This window comes from Phalacrocorax aristotelis, chromosome 3 (genome assembly GCF_949628215.1).
Source record: "Phalacrocorax aristotelis chromosome 3, bGulAri2.1, whole genome shotgun sequence".
NCBI lineage: Eukaryota > Metazoa > Chordata > Aves > Suliformes > Phalacrocoracidae > Phalacrocorax > Phalacrocorax aristotelis.
In genome coordinates, this window is record NC_134278.1 from 46,494,296 (window position 1) to 46,518,258 (window position 23,963).

A 23,963-nucleotide genomic window follows, 5' to 3' on the forward strand; every position below is an offset into this window, starting at 1 on the left:
TCAGCACCATGATTTTATTGATTTGAAAGAATTGCAGTAGACTTGCACTGAAGCACTGCTGGTTGCCAAGTTTAAGACTGCGTAGCGGTAACATCTGTGGTGTTATTTGCTTCTTTCTTGCCTTTTCTTAATTTTAGTTTTGATTTGTTCAATATTAGTATTACAAGCTTGTAGTTTTGCTAGTGTAAGGCTGAGACCCACCTGAATCACTGAAGTGCCCACGGTATTTTCTCTGTCTATAGCATTGATTAATAATTTCTCAGAGTGGTTTTACAAACTGGTGAGCTTGACACAATGATGTTTGCAGCTACCATAATGCCAACAGGCTTCAAATAAGATCAAAGCCTCATTCTGATAGTTGACATGTTGATCACTGAGGATTTACTGTCGCTATTTTACAGATATGGAACTGAGGAGGGTAAAAAGAATGGTTTGTTGAAGGCCACCTGATCTTCAAGAACCTGTGAATGAGTCCTTGTCCAGCTCTGCTAAAGAGAATATTGTTCCTTTCCAGCAGTATCAGAGGGGTGGCTGTTGTCAGTGTCAACTAGAGCTCACTCTTCCTGCTGTAACTGCAATGGCTCTTTTCAGATATGGCAGCACTCTATTCCGAACTCAAATTGCTGCTTTAAAATTCTTTTGAGGCGTGCAGCTATGCATGTGATCGCTTGTTACCAGTACTCTCCGTGGTCAGTTTAGCTTCTGTGGGTTGCGAGTGCAGTACAACCGTAGAAGTCATAACCCTCCAGACTGAGTTTAAAATCTGTGTTTAAAAGCGTGCTCTTTGACTCTATGATAATTGGGAAATAGAAGACATATCTTTTCACGAGCTAGAGAGGAACCTTGTATCTTGTGTCAAATCACACTTCAAAACATGTTTTATTTATGCTTGGCTGTGACTACAGTGCTTTTGGGTGCTATAAAGATAAAAGTACCCATGGGAGACAGGTTCTTTGGGGGTCAGCATAACAACCTGCAGGGAGCACGCCCAGGCAGGAATGACTTACGTACAACATTCCAAAATACAGAGATATAAAGCTTTTGCATATGAAAGAAGAGAGGAGCCCTATGGCAACAACAGCCTCCAACCAGGGCACCACAGTCTTTTACCATACGTTTGTTTACCTCTAGTTCTGTAAAGTGGGCATCTTTATGGGCATCTAGCTCCTCCCTGAACAAAGTGGTATCATGCCGTGTGGTATCAGTTCTCCACAAGACTGCAAGAAATCTTCAGATTTTTCTATATTCAAAATATTACAACACACTAACAATAAACAGTAAACCAACAAGAGAGAGATACTGAAATGCCATACTATACCTGACATATTCTAATTGCTTGGTCCAGCACTGTCTTTGTATCAGTTGCATAATCTGGACAAGGCAGCATGGCATGGCTGAAGTGGGCTTGCAGCAGGAGGTGTGTTTTCGTGTGTGAACTGTCAAATGAATGGGGATTGACTTCGATTGGAAGATGTTTTGCCAGTTCACTGTTCATCTGATCTTCATTGTGTCTCACAGGCAGATCTGTGTACTCCTCAGCATTCTTAAAAATAATAAAAAGAAATAATTATCAATTGTAATTAACTTCACAGTAATTATTACTCTTTACTGAGACATTAAAAGTATATGCATTTAATATACTACAGTTAGATTTCATTGTTGAAATAGCAGCATTTTAATGTTTAGAAAGCTACTTATCAAAATCATGTGTGTGGGAAAACAATAGCTAGTAAAATATTCACAAATATTCACACAATTATAGGTTTTGAAATTTTTTTCACATAGCTGATTTTAACATTAAAGAAGAAGAAAATAAAAACAGTGAAATAAATACTTTCATTGGATGGACTCAGTATTTGAGACGACCTTCTACAGATACCTCACCCTGGCTGGCTCACAAAAGCATTGTAAGGTTAGCTATAAAGAAGTCAATAATTCACATTTTCATTTTTCAGGGTTCCTATTTTTCTCTTTGTATTCAAAATACAGTGGGTTGGAAACAGCTCTGGCGAGGTTCTTTTAAAATATATTTTCAATATTTTGAGCAGTCAGTGTCTAAGCAACTGCAATCAAAGCAATGAGCAAAATTGTAAGCAGGTGCTGAAAACTATCCTCTGTGCTCCAGAGTGGGACTAATATCGCTCATGCCAAAATGAAAGCTGTCTACGAACTATCTTGCTGCTGCAAAAAGGAGCTGCACACCACCAGGTAATCTAAACATAGTTATGAGTAGCAGCATCCTTGGGGCGGAGAGGAACAAGTATGACTGTTCTAGTAGCCAGAGCAGAGATGTTCATTCTCCTGCTAGGGAAATCCACTGTCTCTGAAAGAAAGAAAATTCAACTGAACCATCCTAAGAACTATAATTTAGGCTGAAGCGTCAGTTCTGTGACTTAAATGGTAATTTTTTTTCCTCCACAAAATCCTCTTGTGCATGTATGCGTACATGTTCTTGCCTGGAATGAGAATGATCTTTCTAAAGTATGAAACTTGCAAGTAAAGTAAGAGTTTTATACTCTGTGATATCTTTTCCATCAGTAATTTAAGCGAGTGTATTTCTTTTGTCATAAAATAAAAAGCTATTTGGGTAGCCCGAAGGGCATTGTCTTCCGAACTATGGGCTTAGCAGAGACCATTAAATTAAAGTGTTCAGGGTTTTATATTCCTCTTAAAGTATAGATCTGATATTATGCATTTTAGTCTTCATTCTCCAGTCAGACTTCCTGCAAATCCATCTTAATGAAATATTCACAACAGTAACCACTGCAGAGTGAGGTAAAGAAAAATGGCAATTTCAGAACACCTAATAGAACTACCTAACTGACTTGCAAAGTACCGTATCCAGTCATTAATATCCTAACACATAGAACCTTTTCTGACAATTCCTAAAAATGGTTATATAGCTCTTTTTCACCCCCTTGGAAACTGACAGCACAAAATTTTCTATTTTCTTTAATGGCACAATGAAACTACACCTAAACTGTGATATAAATGTAAAAGGAAAGATAGGTATCAGACAATTTAAGATTTGGAAAGAAAATCAGAATGTCGTTAAGTTACTTCATATCTCGACTGCAGATTAGAAGTAAAGACTGACTAAAGGCAACTGCTGCTTAATCCTGGATGTGTCTGCTAGATCTCCTGTGAAAACTGTGGTCATTTATTCTCTGAACCTAAGGTCACAATCTTTTTAAGCCTATAGAAGGCTGCATGTTTGCTTCACTCTTTTTCTTTAACTGGCTTCTCCTTCAAAGATATTTTAAAGAATATTTACCAAGGAGATTTTTTACTTAGTTTTGCTTTGCAGTTTAAAGTAGCAGAAAGAAGAAGGATCAGCCAAGTCACTCCAGACCAATTGGTACTCCTGAAAATGTGTTTTCCCTAATTCTTCCCCAGCACACGTTTTATTTACCTCCAAAACACTCCTCTTATTTTAAACAACTTGCCTACTTAATTTCCTGTTTGTGATCATTGACTGTAAGTAAGTGAGGTTCATTTTCTTATCTGCATCATGTAGGTAATTAAAGGAAATTGAGAATGGGTAGTGAAGCTTTTATACAACTGAGAATGAAGCTGAATGGAGGGCACTGAGGTCAGCAGAGTCCATTATATTTTTATGCGAGAGGCCAGTATGTCTGCCCTGTCCTTGTTTGCTTAGTGTAGGCTGGACAGACTACTAACTGCAAATCTGTTTCTCTGATTTGCCCAGCTGTCCTTGAATAAAGACATCTTCCATTGCAAAATGTTAAATGACAGTGATTGACAACTCTGTGATGAACTCTGCTTGTAACCCCCTGCTACTGTTTTCAGGTTGCACAAGAAAAGACAGAATAAAGAAACATCCTTTGTAATCACCTCAAATGGGCCCTGCTGTTCACTCAATATTTCTTCATTTTAGTTTTCCTTCTCATTGTGAATCTCAATCTGTTCTGCAAAGGCTATAGCTTCAACTATTCCATGTGATATATAATATATTTTAATTTGGTACACTGTAGCTGAATACCGTTCTTACTTCCATGGGTGAGGAAACAGATCAAATTACACATCAATCATTAATCTTCATTTTAAAGTCAAGAAACTTAATACAAACTTCAGAGTTAAACCACAAAGCACTGCTGTGCATTTTTCACTTTCCATTTTTTTTTCTGTTAAATCAGGACTGTTGCAGCCCATGTGCGAATAATATGTTTACAAGCACCTACACAGTTAAGCATAACTTGGAGTATACCAGGAGATAACTAGGAATTTTAGCTATGGGTTCTGCAATCATGTGTTTGGTAGTCATGTCACATCTCTCTTTTCTATAGGTCTGTGCTGGACTTTCCCAGTAATGTCTTCTTTTGGGCGTTAGAGACTGCTGCGTCATTTTGAGGGTGTAAGAGTCCCCTCAAACCTACATTTCAACCTGTACGTGAGCAGGGTCACATAGGAGACAGTAACTGGCTTTGCTAGTGAGAAATGTCACACGTAGACCTGCATAAACTCCACAGTTACATTTTACAAGGTGAACGGGCTATTCTGATAATTGAATTCTGTTTCCTGCATAACACCAGGCACAGAATCATCTCAGAGTCCTGTCTGCAACGCTGTGTTCCAGATATGCAGCTTACCTCCACCCTTTAATTGAACTGTTAGAATTGTTCTAAGAGTAAACAAACTCATCCCATTTCAAAATATATTGTTTGCAGGTTTTTTTTTTGGTGCTATGAGGCATTTGAGGAGTCAGACTTAACTGAAATTTAAATAAGTTATCCAACATGGAGAGTACTATGCTCCACAGTGTCCACAGGGTTAAAAAAAAAATCAGGTTCTCTTTCTACCCATAAAATGTGTAAGTTTGGCTGAAATTACTGATTTATAGTGAGAGCCGAACTATAAACTTATACCACATGTAAACCTTCTGAAATAGTTTAGATCTCAAGTAACTACCTCTTGCCATCTGCCTACAAGAGAGAAGAGGATACTTGGGGAGCACCGACAAAAACGGGATCAAGGTGAGCAACTAAAGTAAACTTGAATTTTTTAAGCTAAGTTCAGTCATGGGAACAGTAAAACTTATAAAGTTAATGAGTTCTAGACTTTAAAGAGCAGTTGATTAATTTGTAACAATGAGGGTCTAAAACAAACCAAAGTTTCTCACATTCCAGAGTTGAACCAGTAGTCTTTTCTTCAGCGATGCTGTTATTGAAACTACCTTTAGGATTGACTGTACGTTCCTTTTCTTTATATAGGTACAGTGAACCCAAACACACCATACTTTCAACTTTAATAAACCTGCAACGTGCTTTGCTCTCTTTCAAGTTTCTGATGTAGAAAGAAGCAAGCGAAAAGCGTTCTTAGAAAACCTGATACCAAAATAAACAGTTGTTAAGCTAAAGTATTAAAAAATTTGCAGTAAACTAGTACTAAAAGTAACTACCAGAATAATAAAAAAGGAGAAGAGTTGAGGATCATTTTTAGCTAATACAGTAATTGCATCCTCTTTACCTGAATCTTGGTTTAAATTACATAAACTTCTATTAGTCTGAGTACATGCCAAAGGATTGCAAAAATCATACATTTGTGCATAGAATGAAAAACAAAAGACAAGTTGCAATAAATAATGTGGGGTTTCTTAATAGCTGTTCTGAAATTAACACTAATAATACATTATGAAGTAAATTTCAGTTCTCGGCTATCGGAAGTTCAAGGTTATGCCAATATGCAATTTATTTTTCCAAGTGAGAACAGCATATTTTGATCTTTAAGTGACTGGATAGGCAAATATAAGCTCAATAATAACATTATTATATAACAGGCTTTTGCCTTTTCTTCTGTTGCACAAAGTGCCATGGAGTACTTTAGTGTAACATCCTGACCTGTCACTTCCACACAGCGCTACACTGTAGGGGAAGTAGCTGTACTCCAATTTCTAAAGCAGTCTTTAACTGCCCTCATTTGGGTGATACCTATGATACCCTTAGTGTAGGACAGAGAAAAGTAGCGTGGTCAAAATAAAGAAAGAACAAGCACTGATAGTTTGTGAGTACCTAGTTAACAGGACAATAATGTCTTACAATAGATTCACAAATGCTAAATTTTTCTATGAGAATAATTCTGTACTTAAAAACATTTGAAATTATTTCACTTTTTCATATATATATCTCCCCATTCACGTGCTGAGAAAAGTCTCATTTGACCCAGTTAACTGTATGATAAGGAAAATAAAAAAAGCACTTAACTACAGTTCCCAAGTTAATCTTCCTTTGCCCATGCTCTTCCCAAGAGCGCAAGACCATATTACGTGACACAGTAATGACACAGGTATAATATTATGAAAATTATTTGAATTAACCAACATATTTATACTATATTTTATCTTCACATTTTTCAAGAGTGAGTTTGATTTATAAAGAAAGACATTAAATTTACACAGATGTATCCTGGCAGGCAGCTGGAACACAATCAAGCTTCGATTTATATTCAGAAAACATATAAATATGAGAAAACGTGTTTTAAAAAAACCAAAAAGGAAAAAAGAAAAAAAGCCCAAACTGGCCACGTACTTAAAAGTCGCTTTTCAGCTCACACCAAAGAGTAAAGTAGATTGAAAAATGGAATTGGAGAAGTACTTGTTAGAATTAATGCTCTGAAAATTATATCTGTTAGTGATTCCATTATAAACTCCTATTTTGAGGAGTTTATTGGTAGCCTATAAATGTATATGATTTGGTCTCAGTTTTATGGGACATAATGCAAACTTCCAAAGTTTAAAATGTTTGGGGTTTTTTTTAACTCTTAGATATAAAACGTCTAGGACAATATCCCAGTTAAAGACAGTTATAAAGATATATTACTAGTTATAAGTTTTAAGAACAAACATGATGTGTGTTTTCAAGATTCATATTATAGACAAAAAAAAAAAAAAAAGTCATTTCTACCAGCTTACTGAAACTGCAACATAACACAGGGATATTTAGATCGGAGGCCCTCTTTTAGACAGCAGCCACTTGCACAAAGAGCTTCCTTGCTCTGGTTTACACATGTAAAAATATACTTTTAAGACAGACTTTGCAGAGGTGACATTCTGAACAGCCTGGCAGGCTCTGTTAAGCAACAAATCAGGCTGAAGCTTCGTAGAGATCTTGACGAGTGGCTAACATGATGCAAAAGAAGACGACAAAAATTGGCAAGCAAGATATAGAAAATATTTACTACATGACACTGTGATTCATCACAGAGAACACTTCTAAATATGCTGTTTGCCTTCATATACCATATAACATCTTTCCCTGTCAACTGCACGTGTATGTGGCAGTGCGCTCAAATGGCATCCAGCGTATCAGAGCCAACCCTGCAGCGCAGTTCCTCTCCCATGGGGCTTTCCCATCCCTCCCTTCCAGGGTCGGTGGCTGGCAGGGAGGAAAGGCAGAAAGCAAAGCCCTGTGCCAGCCCCTGCGCCGTGGGGCACGGAGGAGTCAGCCGCAGCCCTTGGGCAGCAGCTGTCCCTGGCTGTGGAGCCCGGGCTCCCTCTCTGGCACCGGTGCCTCCCACCGGGGACTCTGCCTGCCATAACTCTCCACTCCAGCTTGGGTAATAGGAAAATGATCTTGCTGCTTCTCTAGTACTCTGTCAGAGTACTCGCCACTCTACTTTTGGAAAATGACAGGAGGAAAACAGTTATGTGTAGGATAGAGAGCAACATCCAAGGGATGAGGGCTGCTCGGTATATTTTTGAAACAAATACTAACTTTTTTATTTATTACCTGATTAGTTAACGCATTTCTACAGATAAAAGATATGTGCCAAAAAAAAAAAAAAAAAAAGAATTCAAATGGCAAGGTTAACCCAATTAACTAGGTAGGAGCAAAATAGTGAGTCTGGTCTACTCTGGGCTCTGTCTCTAGATTTAAGACTTACCAGAGAGGGCATTGGAAATTTCCAGTTGAGCGTGAGAAGGTGAAGAGAGAAAGTCGTAAACCCCATCAACATGCAACTATGTAAATCTATTCTTTTTACAAAATTAATTTATAACTATCTTTCAGGATTTAAAACGGACTCATTTCAGTAATGGGACCTACAAACAGTTTATAAGAACACACAAGTTAAACGTTTTTACAATTCTTATAAACTTCTCATGTTAGTGATCAGAGAAATTGTGTATAATTGTATTCTCAGAATTCTCACTTTAAACAGACAAGTGTTTGATTTTTGTTTTCAAATGGCTGCATATGATAAACACCACAAATTTCACAATTACAGACATCATAAAAAGTACAAGCTAGGGCAATGAAACAGTTGAGTGATCACTTAAAAACACCCTGAAGGGTTTAGATTTCACAAGTTCACCTCTTACTTAAAACATCCAAACTACAAACTACTGATGACATTCCTGATGACCAGAGGTCAGGAGTCTGAAAGACCTTTGCCACTGCACATGGAGCAATAGGAGGTCAGCAATACTAGCTACCAGTAGCAGAGTGTGACCTGGCGGATCTGGGGACTTCTAAAGTACAAAGTTAAATTACAGACCTCTGCTTCAGCATGGAGTTGCTAAAAGAAAATGCAAGCATGCTAGCACATGTGAGAGGGAGGATTATATAAAATAACAATAATTTGACATGGGTAAAATGTTATTAGGACTTCTATACTAACTTGAAAGTCAATTTTCCCCCCCTTTTTTTTTTCTCAAGTTTCCTAAGCATATCAGGGAAGTTAGGTTTCAGTGTACAGGAAGATACAGTAATAGATAATACAATCATTGTAATTGGTTTACCAAATGGTAAAAAATATGCTTACAGATCTATTCTGTTTCAGATAATTTCTTTTTTAAATTGCATCCTTTACTAAACCATATTAAAACAAGGAATGAATTAATGATTTTAAGTCTTAACTCTCACAATCCATATTTCATAGAGTGTATGATCACAATCATAATTCAGTGCTACTTTTTTGGCCAGTCCTAATAAAAATCATTCTTACAATACATGCATTTTCCCCCCAAATGTGTGTAGGTACTTTCATAGTATTAAGCATTACAACTTTCACAGAGGTGACTTTAGTTCACTCTCAGGTTTTTAAGTTAAATTATTGATTATAAGTAAGCACGTAACACTTGCACACTTTAAGGAAAAATAAATGCAAAAGAAGACTGAAGTAGGACAAAAATAAGAGCAAACATCTGAAACTGGTATGGTTTACGCATTATTCACCTAGAATGTTACTTTGACCATAGCAAATAAATATAAATGGAATCATATAAATTCCATTTATAAAGTGAATTATAGTGATGTGAGAGAATTATTACATTTTATCACTGGAAATGGTATATTTGAGATTTTCGGTTCTCCAAGATGCCTGACTTTTCCTATTACTTTTCATGAGAACGCTTTGAACCTGCACATTCTGAATACATTATCATCACGCCATTTTTTAAAATCTTAATACCTAGATGGGGCAGTGACTCACAACTTTCTTCCCCTGTCATCTCAAGTCATATTATAGAAAGATTTAAAACTGACTGGTTTTGGCTGTATTGAAACTAATGGTATTCCATTAACAGAAAAGCTTTTCAGTGCATGAACTCAGTAATGTGCTAACATGAAACTGGGAAAATCTCTCTGAGTATGCGTTCGAAAATCTGATTGTCATGAGAAATCTACTTCAGTTCCATTTGGACGTTGGTCCACGTTTTGAAGCTGAGCTTGGCTGAATCAGCTGGCCCAACTACTGATTGAGATGATGATAGCAATAAAAATTGTAATAGCAAATCTTGGCACACAGCTTTCCCCGGGAAAGCGATCAGTCATTTTCCATCTTTGGCTTTGATCCTCCACTGGGATCTTCCAGTGCAAAGCCCAGACCCAGGGAAGAAGTTAACAGATCCCTGCATTAAGGTAATGCTACTCTGCATGGAGACAGGAGTAAGCGCTACTAATTCTTTATGTGAAATGGGGCCCATACATACTGTATATGGCAAGCTGTAAAAGCTCTGTGTGTTGAAAACTGGATTTCAGATCTGCTGACCTGTGGCAGCTCCCCTAGTGGGGAGCCACAAATGCACACTGATGTATTTTTGTACTGGATTAAATTCCGGATCTAGACTACTATGTGACCAGAGACAAAAGAGAATAAGAAGTTCACAGGCGTGAATACCTGTCATCATGTGGTGAAATGACTAGCAGCCTCTGTTCAAGAGACGCTCAAGCCCAGAATAATAGAAGAACAATATGAACTGGCAGAAGTATATGGGAAACTTGGAAGGTGCCTACATGCACAATGTCTTTTCAGCAAGCCAAAGCTACTGGTCTCACTCTGAGCACTTTTAAATGAAAAGAGTTTAATATAATAATAAAAAAACACAACTGTAAGAGGAAGCGACAGCTGCTGCAAGTAATTTCAATAAGGGTAGTTCCCTGCTGATAAAAACTGGCACATCTCCACTCGTTTCAGTGTAACTATGTGCATTAACATTGCTTGAAAATCTGACCCAATGTTTTGAAGAACTCAAGAGCTATGCAGAGGTAGCTCTGTGAACTCAAGGTAACACAGAGACGGAAGACTCTGATAATTACCAGGGTGGGGAAAAGGGGTAATCACTGAGGAAACAAAAAGTCAGTAAAAGGAAAAATATTTGAAGTCTATTAGACAAATTGACTATCTGTCAGTTATTGGTGTGCTTGATTTGAGGAATTTATACCAACATTTCTGTCATCAATGACCAGAGGCCTGATACAGTGAGTAACATGGCAAAAAAGCCCTTGTACCACAGTTGACCTTAACAGAACATCCCATTACCTGAATGGGACGTACCATGCATTACTAGGGCAGATCTAACCCTTTTTGGATGGCAAGTGATAATTTTTCTTGGTGATAGTCACTGCACACAAATTTGTGAGAATACTGTAAACTAAGTGTTCCCACAAAGACTTATACCTTGTTTTTTCTACCTGTAAATAAAGGCATTAATCTAAAGTATACTGTGAGAGCTGTATGAAAAAATAAATAAAATGGAAAGATAACTGATGATTAAGAGAGTTGCAGATATTTTGCCTCTGGTGTAAAGTTTTAAGAACTTCTTTTAAAAGACAAAGAAAATAGAGATTTTCAGTACCAGATGTCTAGGAAGATCCCATTTGGATTTGAGCTACTTAAATTTGCAATCATGTATTTATACATCTAACAGAGCTTCTGTTTCCCCTAGAATCTGAAAATTAACTAGCTTTGTAGCATCTTCCTTGATCTGCCACCCGTGCCCTGAGGATTAGAGACTCCACCTGAGCTTGTTTTACAAGCATAACAGAAAAAATTAATCTCTGCTGGCAGCGATCCCACTGGGATACTGATGAATAATGATATCCCTCTCTTGCTGCCCTCTCAGTCCACTAGAAAAGCCACTCTAACCCAGCAACGTGGAAACCGCTGAAACCATTCCAGCTGTGGATTAGCAGGCAGTCAAGCATCCATCTGTTCTGTGTGAATCAAGAGAAAGCAAACATGCATTCTTATAGCTAAAGAAGTATTAAAAATTAGCATCTTATATGACTGCATACAGTAAATGTTAAGGCAGACATATACAAAAGAAAAAATAATCTATTATCTACACCTCATGTTGTTTACATTTGCTTGCTGCCTTAAGCAAATGATAGAACAGTTGGAATTAATCTCATTAACCTACAGAATACTGTGTATTCAATGATTTAATGTGTTTAAGATAAAATTTCTTAATATCGTATGCATCAGTTGTACCTAAAAATATTTTGGAAGTAGGCATGCATACACACACTAAATAAATACAAGTGAACATAGTACCATGCCTTCACCTTGACGGAAGGATGCAAGAGACCTGTTGTGAGAGCGTTTTTAGCCATTTTGTCACCCTCTGAGGTGAGAGGAATAGACTTGAGATATTTTCTTTTTCTGAAAGCTAGTAGTTTGAATAATCTCTGCTGGCTTGCTAGTCTTTTTCACTGGAAGACAGAAAGGAAAGGCAGTGGGAAGTTAGCATGTGGGCAGCCCAACCAAATTGGTGATGTCCGATTTGACTCTTCCATGCGAAACAGGACAACGATCCACTTTAAATTAAGGAAACCTGTGTTCGAGCATCACCCCAGATGAAATAACTTAGAAAAGTGCATAATTTGTCAGTTTTACATACAACAATTCCAATATTTTGCTGGATGCCTGGCCCACATTCATTAAGCTGCAGAGGTCAAGAAAATCTGCAACTGCTTTTCCTCTGAAATCAAGCTTACTATGCTATACTAACTTTACAAATATATATATTAACTTTTTCAAATGCTAAGAAAAGTTTTGGCCTTTTGGTAGCAAAAATCCCTCTACAATTTCTTCTAACATTATACATAGCATGAGCTACCTAAGTAACTGTGAAATAAAGCACCTTTTAAATACTAGGCAAATAACAGGGGAGGATGATTTCTTAAAAGTTCATCTGTGATAATACATAACATCAACATTTAAAATAAAATTCAACCTTCTGAAGCTAGCCAGGTTCCATCGGGGGAAAAAAAAAGAATGAGACAAAGAAAGAATCTAAATGTAAATAAGAAAATACAAGTGTCAGATACTTCATTAAGGACTGATCAGTAATCCTCTTATGTCCTTTTTTTAAAAACTACTATGCTAAAGGAACAATATATACTGGATAGCAATCCCGTATGATGCAATTATTTCAGCCAAACCAATCCTTATTCTGAAATTTCTGTTCCAATCAGAGAACAAGCTACAAAATGCCATCCTCTTTCTTACCAGTTTTACAAGTCTGAGCAACAACTTCTTTGCTGACAGAGAAAAACATTTGTGTGACTTTCGACAGCAGTCAGGCCGAGTTGGTGTCACTAAGTGAACTGAATTCCGTGCAAACAGATTCACCGGCAATATCACTGTAACTGCTATAATTTATAGCACAATAGTATGATTCTATCAAAAGCAAAGGCATTAACTGGAAATTGGTGAAGACAAAAGAACTGCAGGCTGCAGAGGGGCTAAATTTCCCTATCACACTTTAATTACGAACTGGGAGTCGTGAAGTAGGTGGAACTGGTACTGACTTGGTAAAGGCACACCGAGCTTGTAAGGCTGCCTTCTGGGCTAGTTGGGGCATGAGAACCCACAGTGATTTATCAAAGCAGCATTGCGTATTATAAAATGTTCAGCTTCACCCCAATAAAGGTGCAGTTTAGAACTCAGTTTTGTTTCGACAAACATAAAAATTATTTCAACAAATATGTTGTATATTTGAAAATAGAGCCATATGACATGCCTGCAGAAAAACAGCCATTTCATTTTCAGTAGGAATACTTTACAAAGTATCAGCTGCATATACACAACTATGCATAGTTTGAAGTATCGCCTAATGATGATGGCTACAGGTCTAACTACCAAGTGGTAAGTAAAAGGCTTTTGTGATAAATAAATAAATGGTGCACGGTTGAATTGCCTGCAGTCAGCTAAACCAAACTTGCTATCACTGAACTTGCTTCTAGCATATATACCAAGGACAAGCACTGATTTGCCACAGATGGTAGCCAAGGTTCACACTTTTAAGTACAAGCCCAGGACGGTACTCTTATCTACCCTAGCGGATACAAGTGTAATAGCTTCCTGGCTCCTCAAAATAGTTTTCACTGGTATACATGAGTGTTTTGCTGCTATAACTCCATTGATAGCTCCTGTTAAAGAAATTTATTTCTTCATTTTTTTTTCTGACAGAAACAGTTACTAAAGCAGCTGTTTGAAACGGGGATCTAGCCTAAGGCTACTGGCTTCCACTACCACAGCTATATACACTTTCATAAGTTTTTCCCTTGGATGCTGCACTGCAATCAAAACTAATTAAAGGAAAAAAAAAAAAGAAAAAATAAAGATACTATATTATTTCCCAGATAACAGTTCTCATCGTATGGCCTACCTCGTGGGAAATGTATGTCAGAAACCTTTAATTTCCAACTTTAAAACAGGTTTTATTTTAACTTTCCTGAGTATTGATTCAGTTTTTCCAACTAGCAAGTAATGACAGAAGTTGAATAAGAATGTTGGAGGGGAAAAAAAGGAGATGTGTTAATTGGAGATTAGAAAGTCATGTGTATTGGAGATGGGAAGGTTTTATATTTTCTGGTTTTGAATGTAATTCTTTCTTACTGATGCCATAAAAATGAAAAAGTTATGTCATATTCAATTTGCTGTCAGTGGTGGGCATTGTCATCTTGATTTACCAACTGATTGTGATTTTCTGGCAAGGCAGGCAGCATATGATGCTTTCAAACTAGAAATCAAACAATCATTTGGAAAAAGAAATCATCGTGTCATGATGTTAGAAAAAAATCACTATATTCAAGTACTACAGCAACATTCAAAACTGCTCCATCTACTGGGGCTAGAGAAAAATCAAGACAAATTTAATATGTGAGTGAGTATTCATGTGTGTAAGCACCCTTTCTGCTAAGTACAAGATATTTTGAATATACTGGATATAGATGATGAAATTTGGATGCTATTAAAATTCACTGTAGCATTTTGTTTTATTTTCATGGAGCCAAAGATAATTTTCAAATCTAAACTATTTTATTAAACACACTGTGATACTATCTAGATGTTCCAAGTGGGAACTGAAGCACAAATGTTTTAAAATATTAAAATGCAGAGAATATAGGCTGTATAAAAATTACATAAATGATCCTGGAAATGCCTGTGTTTAGGATGAAATTTATACATTGAACAGTCCGAGGTATGGCTTTATTGTGAAGAAAAGGTTTAATTGTAAGAGGTAACAGTTCTCTCCTGTTATAAGGGGTCACTAAAATATGCGTAATGGCTGAGGCCTGTTGCTAATTGTAGAGTGGCTACAGCAGTCGTGTTCATGTTGCTGAGAATGCACAATATATGTGAAAACAAATACGTACGTTCTTTAAAGGTTAGCGTGTAACATAGTTGCTTTTCATCTGATATAAAGTTTACATAATATAGTATTTCTATTCTTGACACTGAAATGCCATATTTAAAAAGAATAACATGATGAATACAGTCTTGCTGTACTTTTACACCTTGAAGAAAATCATAGTAGCACCTTTATTTCCCTCTAAATTAAATGCAAGTGTAAGTTTAAACTAGAAAATGACTGACTGAGGAAGAGTGATCTTATTTTTTTCAGAAAACCAGTTTTACATCATATCTTGAAAAAACCAAAAGCAATGTTTCTGCCATGTCTTGCAGAGAAAATATGTCTTGCAGACAAAACAGCTCACATTAGCTTCTTCTTGGACAATATTTTTGCAACTTATTAATTCCTCCTTCCATGGCACCTAACTGGAGACCAGTTGAAAAGATGGTTTATCACTGAGTCAAAAACCTTTGTAGCCCCTTCATGGGGGACCGAACCAGCAGCTTTCAGATAGAATCCTGCTACAGAAATAAATTCATTTTAGGCTGACAGTGTGAATATTCACAAAGACTTGTATATTTCCCTGGTTAGACTAGGATGTGCCAATGATGATGAACTGAAAATAAAGCTATAGCTTAACCTAGAATCTCGTAGTACAAATACCTAACAGGTAATGAAAGACAGATAAAGCATTAATAACTTTGCTCTTTTGTTATCTGTGTATCTGGGATGGAGAGCACCTGTTTCATGACCCTCCTCCTTCTAACTTCCAAATCTGCTAATCCAGCAATGACAGATTTTCCGCTGAGTTCCAAAATACTTAGTCTAATACAAGCCAGCGTAACAAACCCGTGTCAATTATCAGATAGAAATATCGGGAAGAGGTATGTGGATACCGAACTTATAAGCCCATGCTTATATCACAGAAAGATGGATACATATGCCCCACTGTAACACAAATACCATGTTGTGTCCCTAAGCTCCCCAGTTAGAAAGAAACCCAGCTCTTATAACCACTTTACATGAAAGACAGCAGTAGGCAGAAGAAACCCAACCAGTCCTCTCTTGTAGCTAGAATTCAAAAACAGAAATAAGGGACACCATGCAGATAAAACAAGGGATGAAAGACAGTAATGTTCTCCCCCTCGCTGTCCAGTATGAACAGATATGATGACGTATTTGCTCTGTAAGTAAGAATATTAACCAGATAACCAGGTAAGAGAAGTAACAAATCACCCAAAATCATGAAGCTAGTGCATCTAGCCATTGCAGTCCTGATCAATCATCAAGACAGACCTCCTTTCCTCAAGGTACAACAAACCTACCTGTGATTTCAAAAAGATTTGTGGTGACTGCCTCTTTAGTACAGAAAATGACAAAAATTTCCCCAAAGTATCTCCCACTGTTTTTTAGCTAGACCTCTGTTTTAATCTCTGCACCTAACTTCCAGAATAAAAGGAAACAGTCTTTAGGTACCTCAGGGAAATCCAGCCTGTCAGTAATAATTCATGAACACTTTCTCATCAATAATACTTAATGCAAGAAGCACCATAACTCAACAGTGATTAAGCTCATTTGGATTACTACTGTCTGAAGCACGGTTAGGAAAGTTTTAAAGAAAGCTCTATGGAAAAGCATCAAACATTTTGTCTCAGAAAAATTACATGTCCACTAGCATAAGTCAGTTACAAAAGTAACTGAATCTGAACTTTGCCTGCTAACTGCAAATCCAAGACAGATTAAACATACCGAGTACAGATTTACTGAGAGGAGAAGGGAAAGCGCGAGGGGATTGTACCCCACCTATTTGTATCACTTATAACTGTATACTTCCAACGTGACTGCGGGGCTGTTCCCATGTGACATATTTCTGTGCATGTTATGGATACTTCAACCCCTAAACCATGCTGAAAACAATTCATTTGATCTTGCAAAATGCTATCTGATGATCAAATGAAAAGATAAAATAAAACCAGAGAAAAGAACAGATACTGGAGAAGACTATGAATGGTCTTGACTATTAAGTGGAAACAAATCTTGCTATCAAGTGACTTTTTTGTCACTTTGTCACACACCCATCAGCACTAAACTCAGGATGACTCAAAACTACTTTTTCATGTGAGTTGCAAAGATTAATTGATAATTCATTGGTGAACAATCCTGAATTCTGAACGCTCCCATCAGCATGGCAAAATATCAGTCTGAAACTCAAAATCCCTTAATCAAACTCAGATTTAAAACCCTTAATACAATTGTAAATTTCAGAATACTTGAATGCAATCTTGCTTTTTTCCTGGCTTTGTTTTAAACAAACTTTTGTGGAGCAATTTCGCAAAAACTTGTATATACCCCATTTCAAACCCAAAACATCACTATTTTCTTTGTCACAACTGTACACTTCTGCCTTCCTCATATACATCACACAACTTGTAAACATCTAAAGGTTTGCAAGATTCTGAACAATGCCGACAAAAAAAAGACCCACGTGTCACATCTACAAAATACTGCAACTGCATTTGAGAAATGTTTTGGGTGGTTATTCTTAAATGACACAGTCCAAAACTTGCAACTTTAAAACTGAGTGATCAGCAGAATAACCACAATTATAATTGTTTCGCAATGATAACAGGCCTTTTTGTACTATAGCTACAGCTTTCAGTTCCAGCATCATTAAGAGATTCTTCAAATTACTTTTTAAATATCCTTTTCCCTCAGGATTTTCACTTATACCTAATTAGACTACTTACCCCATGCCATGTAATTCCCTATTGCCAAAACTGCTAAATGCTTCAATAAGAAGGAGGAGGGCACCAGTGGAGCAAGGCAGATGTAATGTCATTGGTTAACAACAGAGGTGTGAAGCAACTGCTGTAATTATAAAACTCATTAATTCACAGTGTCGGGGGGCGGGGGGGGGAGGGAATCGGGAATCCTTGGCAATAACTGTTGAAATGGCAATTCTTTTCAGCGCTACATCAGATTGAAAAAAAACCCTTTCCATTTACACCTTCAACAGGCAGAATAGTAATTCCATTAGTAATTATGAAAATTAACATCTGCATAAAAACTAAGGAAAAATTGTCAGGTATAGTGGCATCCAGCATTCATACATCCTTTTCATCTTTGAAACTGACACATGTGGCACATTTTGACCCCTAACTGATTTATTTTTTAGTCTCATTCCTCTTAAGGCTGTAAATGGACAACTTCCAAGACTATACTTCCAGAAAAAAAAAAAAATTAGAAAGCATTAAAGCAAGATTAATGAATTTTAAATCTCACAATCTCTGGCCCATAGTAGGGTCCTAGGTTTCATCTACAATCGAAATATTTGCCATTTACCTTTGCGCTTCATGGATGCAAGCTGTTCAAACAGATGACAAGCCCTGACATAAGACAGGCAGCACTAGGTTCTGCTCCCGTCATTCATCTTCCATATGCTGCTCACTAGTTTAGGCGGTGTCATGAAATGTCCCCCATCTCTGCTAATGCTATTCTCAAACTTTCCCTGTCCAAATTTGTCTGAAAAAATACTCTGAAATTTCTAGATGGAGAAAATTTTCTCTGAAGAGAAGAAGAGATTTTAAAGACACAGCAGCTGGAGTAAAGCTCTCACCTTGAATACTCAACATTGTATTATTTAACTTCTGTTCACTAGTGGCTATTTGTTCTTAAAATTTCAGTTATTTTAAATGCAACATATATAAGAATTGTGGTTGATTACCATTTTGAATTCAGCCGAATACACTGAATTTCATTTCATATAATTTGCAATGTTTTCTGACAACAGAACAACAGATATTGCAGGGTCAGTGATAGCAATTCCCCTATTTAGGCTGTCTAACACTTTCCATTATAAAAGATTACTGTGGCCTTTATTTCTGAGCTGTAACACTCCGAATGTTTGCAGCAGGTGATTTAAATTTATCAGACAGAAAGTCTCTGTACTAGAAAAGTGGCTTTCCTAGTGTCATAAAATGCTGATCAGGTTCTGTTGAGATGCAAACTGTTGAATAGCACTATTTTTATTTTTCTTTTTGCATTTCTCCCCAGAGAAGTTTTGGCAGCATGTAAAAACAATAATGAATATAAAAGTAACATATGTAAATACTATAAGACAGGACTCTAGATTGTGAAGTTGACACTTGGAAATCAGAATATTAAAGAATTTGGGCCACTTGTATAATGTATACAATATAACAGAGACTATAATCATAAGTGGGCAGAAATAAGATTTCCTGGATGACATTCAGGCACTTCTTGTTTTCAAATATGTGTGTACAAGTGGAGCTATACCGTTCTGAAAATGAAAATTTTGTAGATATAACTACTTAAGTACTTAAAAAGGAAAACGGAGTAAAAGTTGATTCTTTTATGATAAGAACACAATACTACCACACTTCATTGTACACCGTGTCCCCAGGCTTGTACCCTAAAATCTTTTGCCTTGCATTGCACTTCTTTACTAAACAGTCACTAGACTAAGTGTATGAGCTGGCATTATTGCAGGTTATGACCTCAAGGATTGTGAGGTGGCTGGGAGAAGGAAAAGAAGTCATTTTAGGAAACAGGTCTTCTCCATATATCTCCCCCACTTCTTAAAGCTTCTGTGTCTTCCAGACTGTCCCAGTGCAAAGTCAAGGCCCTGGTACAGATTTAGGATGTTGACATGTGGTTGTTATTCTGGCATTTTAGTACTATACCTAACTTACTTAGAGAAAAATTAATATCAGATTTGTATAGCTCCTGAACATTATAAAGGGACATAAGCAGAGAAACAGGTGTATACAGTAATTTTGATGTATTGATTAGATGAAACACTTGAAACATCAAAAATGCTTCAGGTATATTACTCAAAACAACAAAAAATGAAATTACAGATGAGGGAAGAAAGGCTTTTCTTAATTTCAGGGTGTTTTTTCATACACTTGTGTCTTTAAGAGTCATGAGTTACATATGTTTAAGTTAAGAAAATATCAGCACTTACTGTTAGAATTAAGAGCAATTCTTCAATGTTGCTTTCAGGTTTCAACTGATCTTTGAACATTCCAATAGTTGGATGCTTCAGATAGTAATAGGAAGCAATGCGGCCGTATGTCAGAGGTTCAATGCTGCGATTATCCTGTTAGAAGAGGAATCAAATACACATGGTTCCTACACGGTCCAATACAAATGGTGCCTTCCAAACTGTAAAATATTTTAAGACTACTTCATAAGAGAGAACAGCAAAAATGATTTAGCCTCATAATTTAGCTGCAATCCCAGTTAAACTCAGTTTTCAACTAAGTCTTACAAACAGCTCCACAGACAAACTTTACATCTGAAATCAGGAGCATGTATCTTGCTGTTCCCAACTTTTGGGAGCATGTATCTTACTGAATCTTGTAAGGCACAGATTAGTCTTACCTCCCCAATTTCAATACAGTAGGAGCATTCCAAATCAAAGAGAGATTTCTCAACAAGGCTTGAGAGGTATTTATTCATAGTGTCATGGCTCACATCATCCAAGTTATAGTAACTAGATAAATTGAAAACAGATGCATTACATGAATACTTTTTACAGTCTGAAGATTTTTAACAATAACATCTTGTAAGAAAACTTACAAGGCTGCTATAATACATGCAAATACTTGGAACAGCAAATATCCACATTAAACAATTAAACACAGAGCTATTCCCTTATATAGTCTAACAAGAAATTAATGATTCTTAAATGGTTTGTGTGAGTAAGCAACATAATACAAGCATGTACATATGGAAAGATGGTAATTTATCTGTCTATTAATAGAAAGGTTAGCACAAACAGAACTGGACTGGCTAGATTTTGTTAGTGGGAAAATTTTCCTGATTGCCTAAGTGTATTTTCCTGATCATATAAGTACGAAAGTGAACAAGCAACACTAACACAAGCAACAGTATTTTAACTTTGAGGGGAGGGAAGAAAACCCACCGAAGATAGCAACTGTGCTTACATCCTGGAACTCTGAAAATAAAAACTAAGCATATAGTGACATCTCTTGAAAAAGTAACCTTACACCAATCCAAATGTTGGTGTTTGTTGTTATATTTCAGCGTCATTTTATTCTGAAAGTCACAATTGCTAAAAGAAGGAATAGGGTATTTGTCAATGTGGTTACTTCATGTGTTCTTTTTCAGGTACAATTGTTTAGAAAACTATGTATAGTAACAATGGTTCTTAGTTATCTGTATCAAGGAAAAATGTTTATAAAGGGTGCCAAAACATATTGTTATGCCAGCATATAAGAAAGACCCAGTGACTGAAGTTTGCACTCCTTAACTGTAGAACTTAAGCTGTATTATAAGATTCTTACTCACACAAACTAGCATAATTTCAGGGAGAGCTTTTACCTAGAAAACTCCAGATAAAAATGTAGTAAGAAATTGTGCCCTAGATTCAACAAAGGCACTGATTCAGAAAGTAACAATTAAATTCAATGAGCAGTAAAGAAAAACTGAGCGTGCTCAGAAAATTTAGAAATTCTGAATAAAAGCAGAGCAACTGAATAATGCTATTTCAAAGTGGAGTTCAAACAAAATATTGATGATTTATTGAAATGTTAAAAAGCACAGTAAAAAAGGCTGTCCCTGCTCATTTAATTCTGTAAAATACTGTTGCAAAAATAGACTACTGAGATTGCTGCAACGATGAAAGATGTTCCTTTGTTCATACTAGCTGCTTTACTAAAATTTCCTACTGTCACGATGTACTCAGCATCCCCACTGGAAACAACACCCCATGCTGTAATGGAGAGTAGGTTCTTTCAGTGCTATTTTGTGCAGGTGAACAACAGGCTGTAAAACAGTGTGCTGAGATTCATTTTAGCTGATTTTACACAGTTAAAGGTAGACCTGAGTTAGTCTTTTTAACTCTCTTCACTGCCAATGGAGAGAAACGTGCGCTTGCAGAATGCTATTCATCTGAAGTATTTCCTATATCTGCTTTAGGATGAGGTGAAATGTAATTGCTGACTGAAAAAAAAGAACTTTAGACAATCAGTTCAGTTGTTGCTGCTATATTTGGGCAGATGAAGCCCATTCTCTGACTTCAGCTCTATTTCATTTACTGTAATGCTGCTGTTAGCAAATCTCAAAAGATGGAATTGCGTTTTTATATACTACAAGCATCCCTTCATGACTGTTCCATTAACAGAATCTGATTTGCATTATTATTTTCTTAAACAGAGTTTTTAACATTTATCTTTTTGAATAGCAATAGCATAACTGAAAAAAGCCTGCATGCTAAAGAGCAGTAATTTCCAGATTTTTTTCCCTTATTATTAATTCTCCGATGCTTTGAATGTTCACTTATAACTGGGTAAAGTTGGAGTAAAACACTACTACCATAAGAAAAAGATTAAAAAAATCTGTTCTGATAGCAGGAAACAGTCAGCTACATTAGACAGCAACAAAGTACATATATATGGCAGTGGAATATTCAACTCTCTGATATTTTACATGGGTCCATGCTGAGATGATCTCAAATATTGAAAATATAGCCATTGTCCCAAACCCAACCAAATACTTATATTGACTAAGAAGTTTTACATGGTAGACAGCCATACATTACGAGCCTTATGTAAAGAAAGCTTATTTGTAGCAAAAGTACTCTGACATTGTTTTCAATGCAACTTAATTTTCATGAGTCCCCTTTTAAATTTACTAAAGTAATGTAGTAATGATAAAAAATGGTCAATAATTCCATCTGCACCTTTTTTACCTGCCTGACCTCTTATCACTGAACACATTTAGATTCTGTTTATCAGCAAAAATTACTTTGTAACATTTTATTTACTTTCTGAAAATAATCGAGCAAATTAACTACATAACTTGTTCAAGCATGTGAAAAGATTTTCTATTTTATAAATCTAAACCACTAATGATTCATTAATATTTTTCTCTAAATTGAATACAACACTACTGAAATGATTCTAATTAAGGCACTTTGTTGTCATGGTATTCAGACTTTCACCGTATCACTGCAGCACTATTATTTGCAGTACCACAACCTTGATGCTGAATACCGATAAAATAAAGGAAGACACTAAAATTCCTTTTTGAGACTGAAATTTAAGACAGTCATTCAAACAGATTTTATCTTGCGCTCTGCCTTTGCAGCGTTTCACACTGGAGTCATAATCATAAAAGGCATTATAATGCCTTTTAAAAACTATGTAAATTTTAAATTTGCTGGGTTTTGGTAATTTTTTTGTAAGAGGAGTAAATATATAGCTGCCTAGTGCAAATAAAACACTGTAAAGAAAAATCTTAAATGGTTTCTAATCTTGAGTAAAGTGGTACCAGTGTGTTTTAACTACTATCTGTAATGGGGTAAATATAATTTTGAGCACACCCACAGGAGCTTCTTCATCACTCAGCACATTTTCCCCTAATAAAAAGCAAAGCCATTAATCTAGAAAGACTATGTTAAAATCATTAGCGAAAACAGAGCTATCATGATATTAGACAGTATTTTGAATGCACAGGCATAAATGCAAGTTGAATTCTGCATGTTGGTATGCCCCAAGTATAAAAACTGCATCGTACGTGAGTTCCTCTATGAAGCTATATTACCTAACTATTTAATTACAGATAAAGAATAAAAACAATGCAGTTTCATGCTCACTGCATTGAATCATCTAGTCATTATTTTCCCTTTGCTATAAACAGACAGCCTACCTTTTTATCAGCACACCATTTCATTTATTTCACAGTGAAGCCCAGTTTCACAATAATTGACTTGTCAGAAGCTCTAATTTATGAGCCTGGGCTCTGTAAGGCTTCTCCTATATTGGACTCAACCTGCACACAAGCAGGGTTGAATATTTACAATGCTGTTAACAGGTGCTGAGTTGTTTAATGATTCTAATAGCCAGAAGCGTACTGAGAAAGCCAGCGGGATCACAATTACAGGCTGTTTGAACACAACAATTACTCGTCCCCTGAGAGGTGTGAAAGTCAAAGGCAGTTTTATCCTAACAGCATCCAGCACATGGGCTAGACAGGCTAACTTCCATTAGTAGTCCATTGGGAAAAAGCAATAACAAACCCCTAGGTATCATAAAAA

General features: G+C 36.4%; 1 protein-coding gene across 3 annotated transcripts in view; it reads right to left on the reverse strand.

Annotated features, from left to right (window-relative positions):
- Window positions 1-23,963, reverse strand: part of ASCC3 (activating signal cointegrator 1 complex subunit 3) — a 281,717-nt gene that overhangs the window by 20,813 nt on the left and 236,941 nt on the right. For all 3 annotated transcript variants that reach the window (XM_075087348.1, XM_075087349.1, XM_075087350.1), the window contains 3 exons: window positions 20,285-20,396; window positions 19,866-20,000; window positions 1,319-1,543 (listed from right to left, as the gene is read on the reverse strand). In XM_075087348.1, the coding sequence (XP_074943449.1) occupies window positions 1,319-1,543; window positions 19,866-20,000; window positions 20,285-20,396 (472 nt within the window). The remainder of the gene's footprint in view (window positions 1-1,318; window positions 1,544-19,865; window positions 20,001-20,284; window positions 20,397-23,963) is intronic.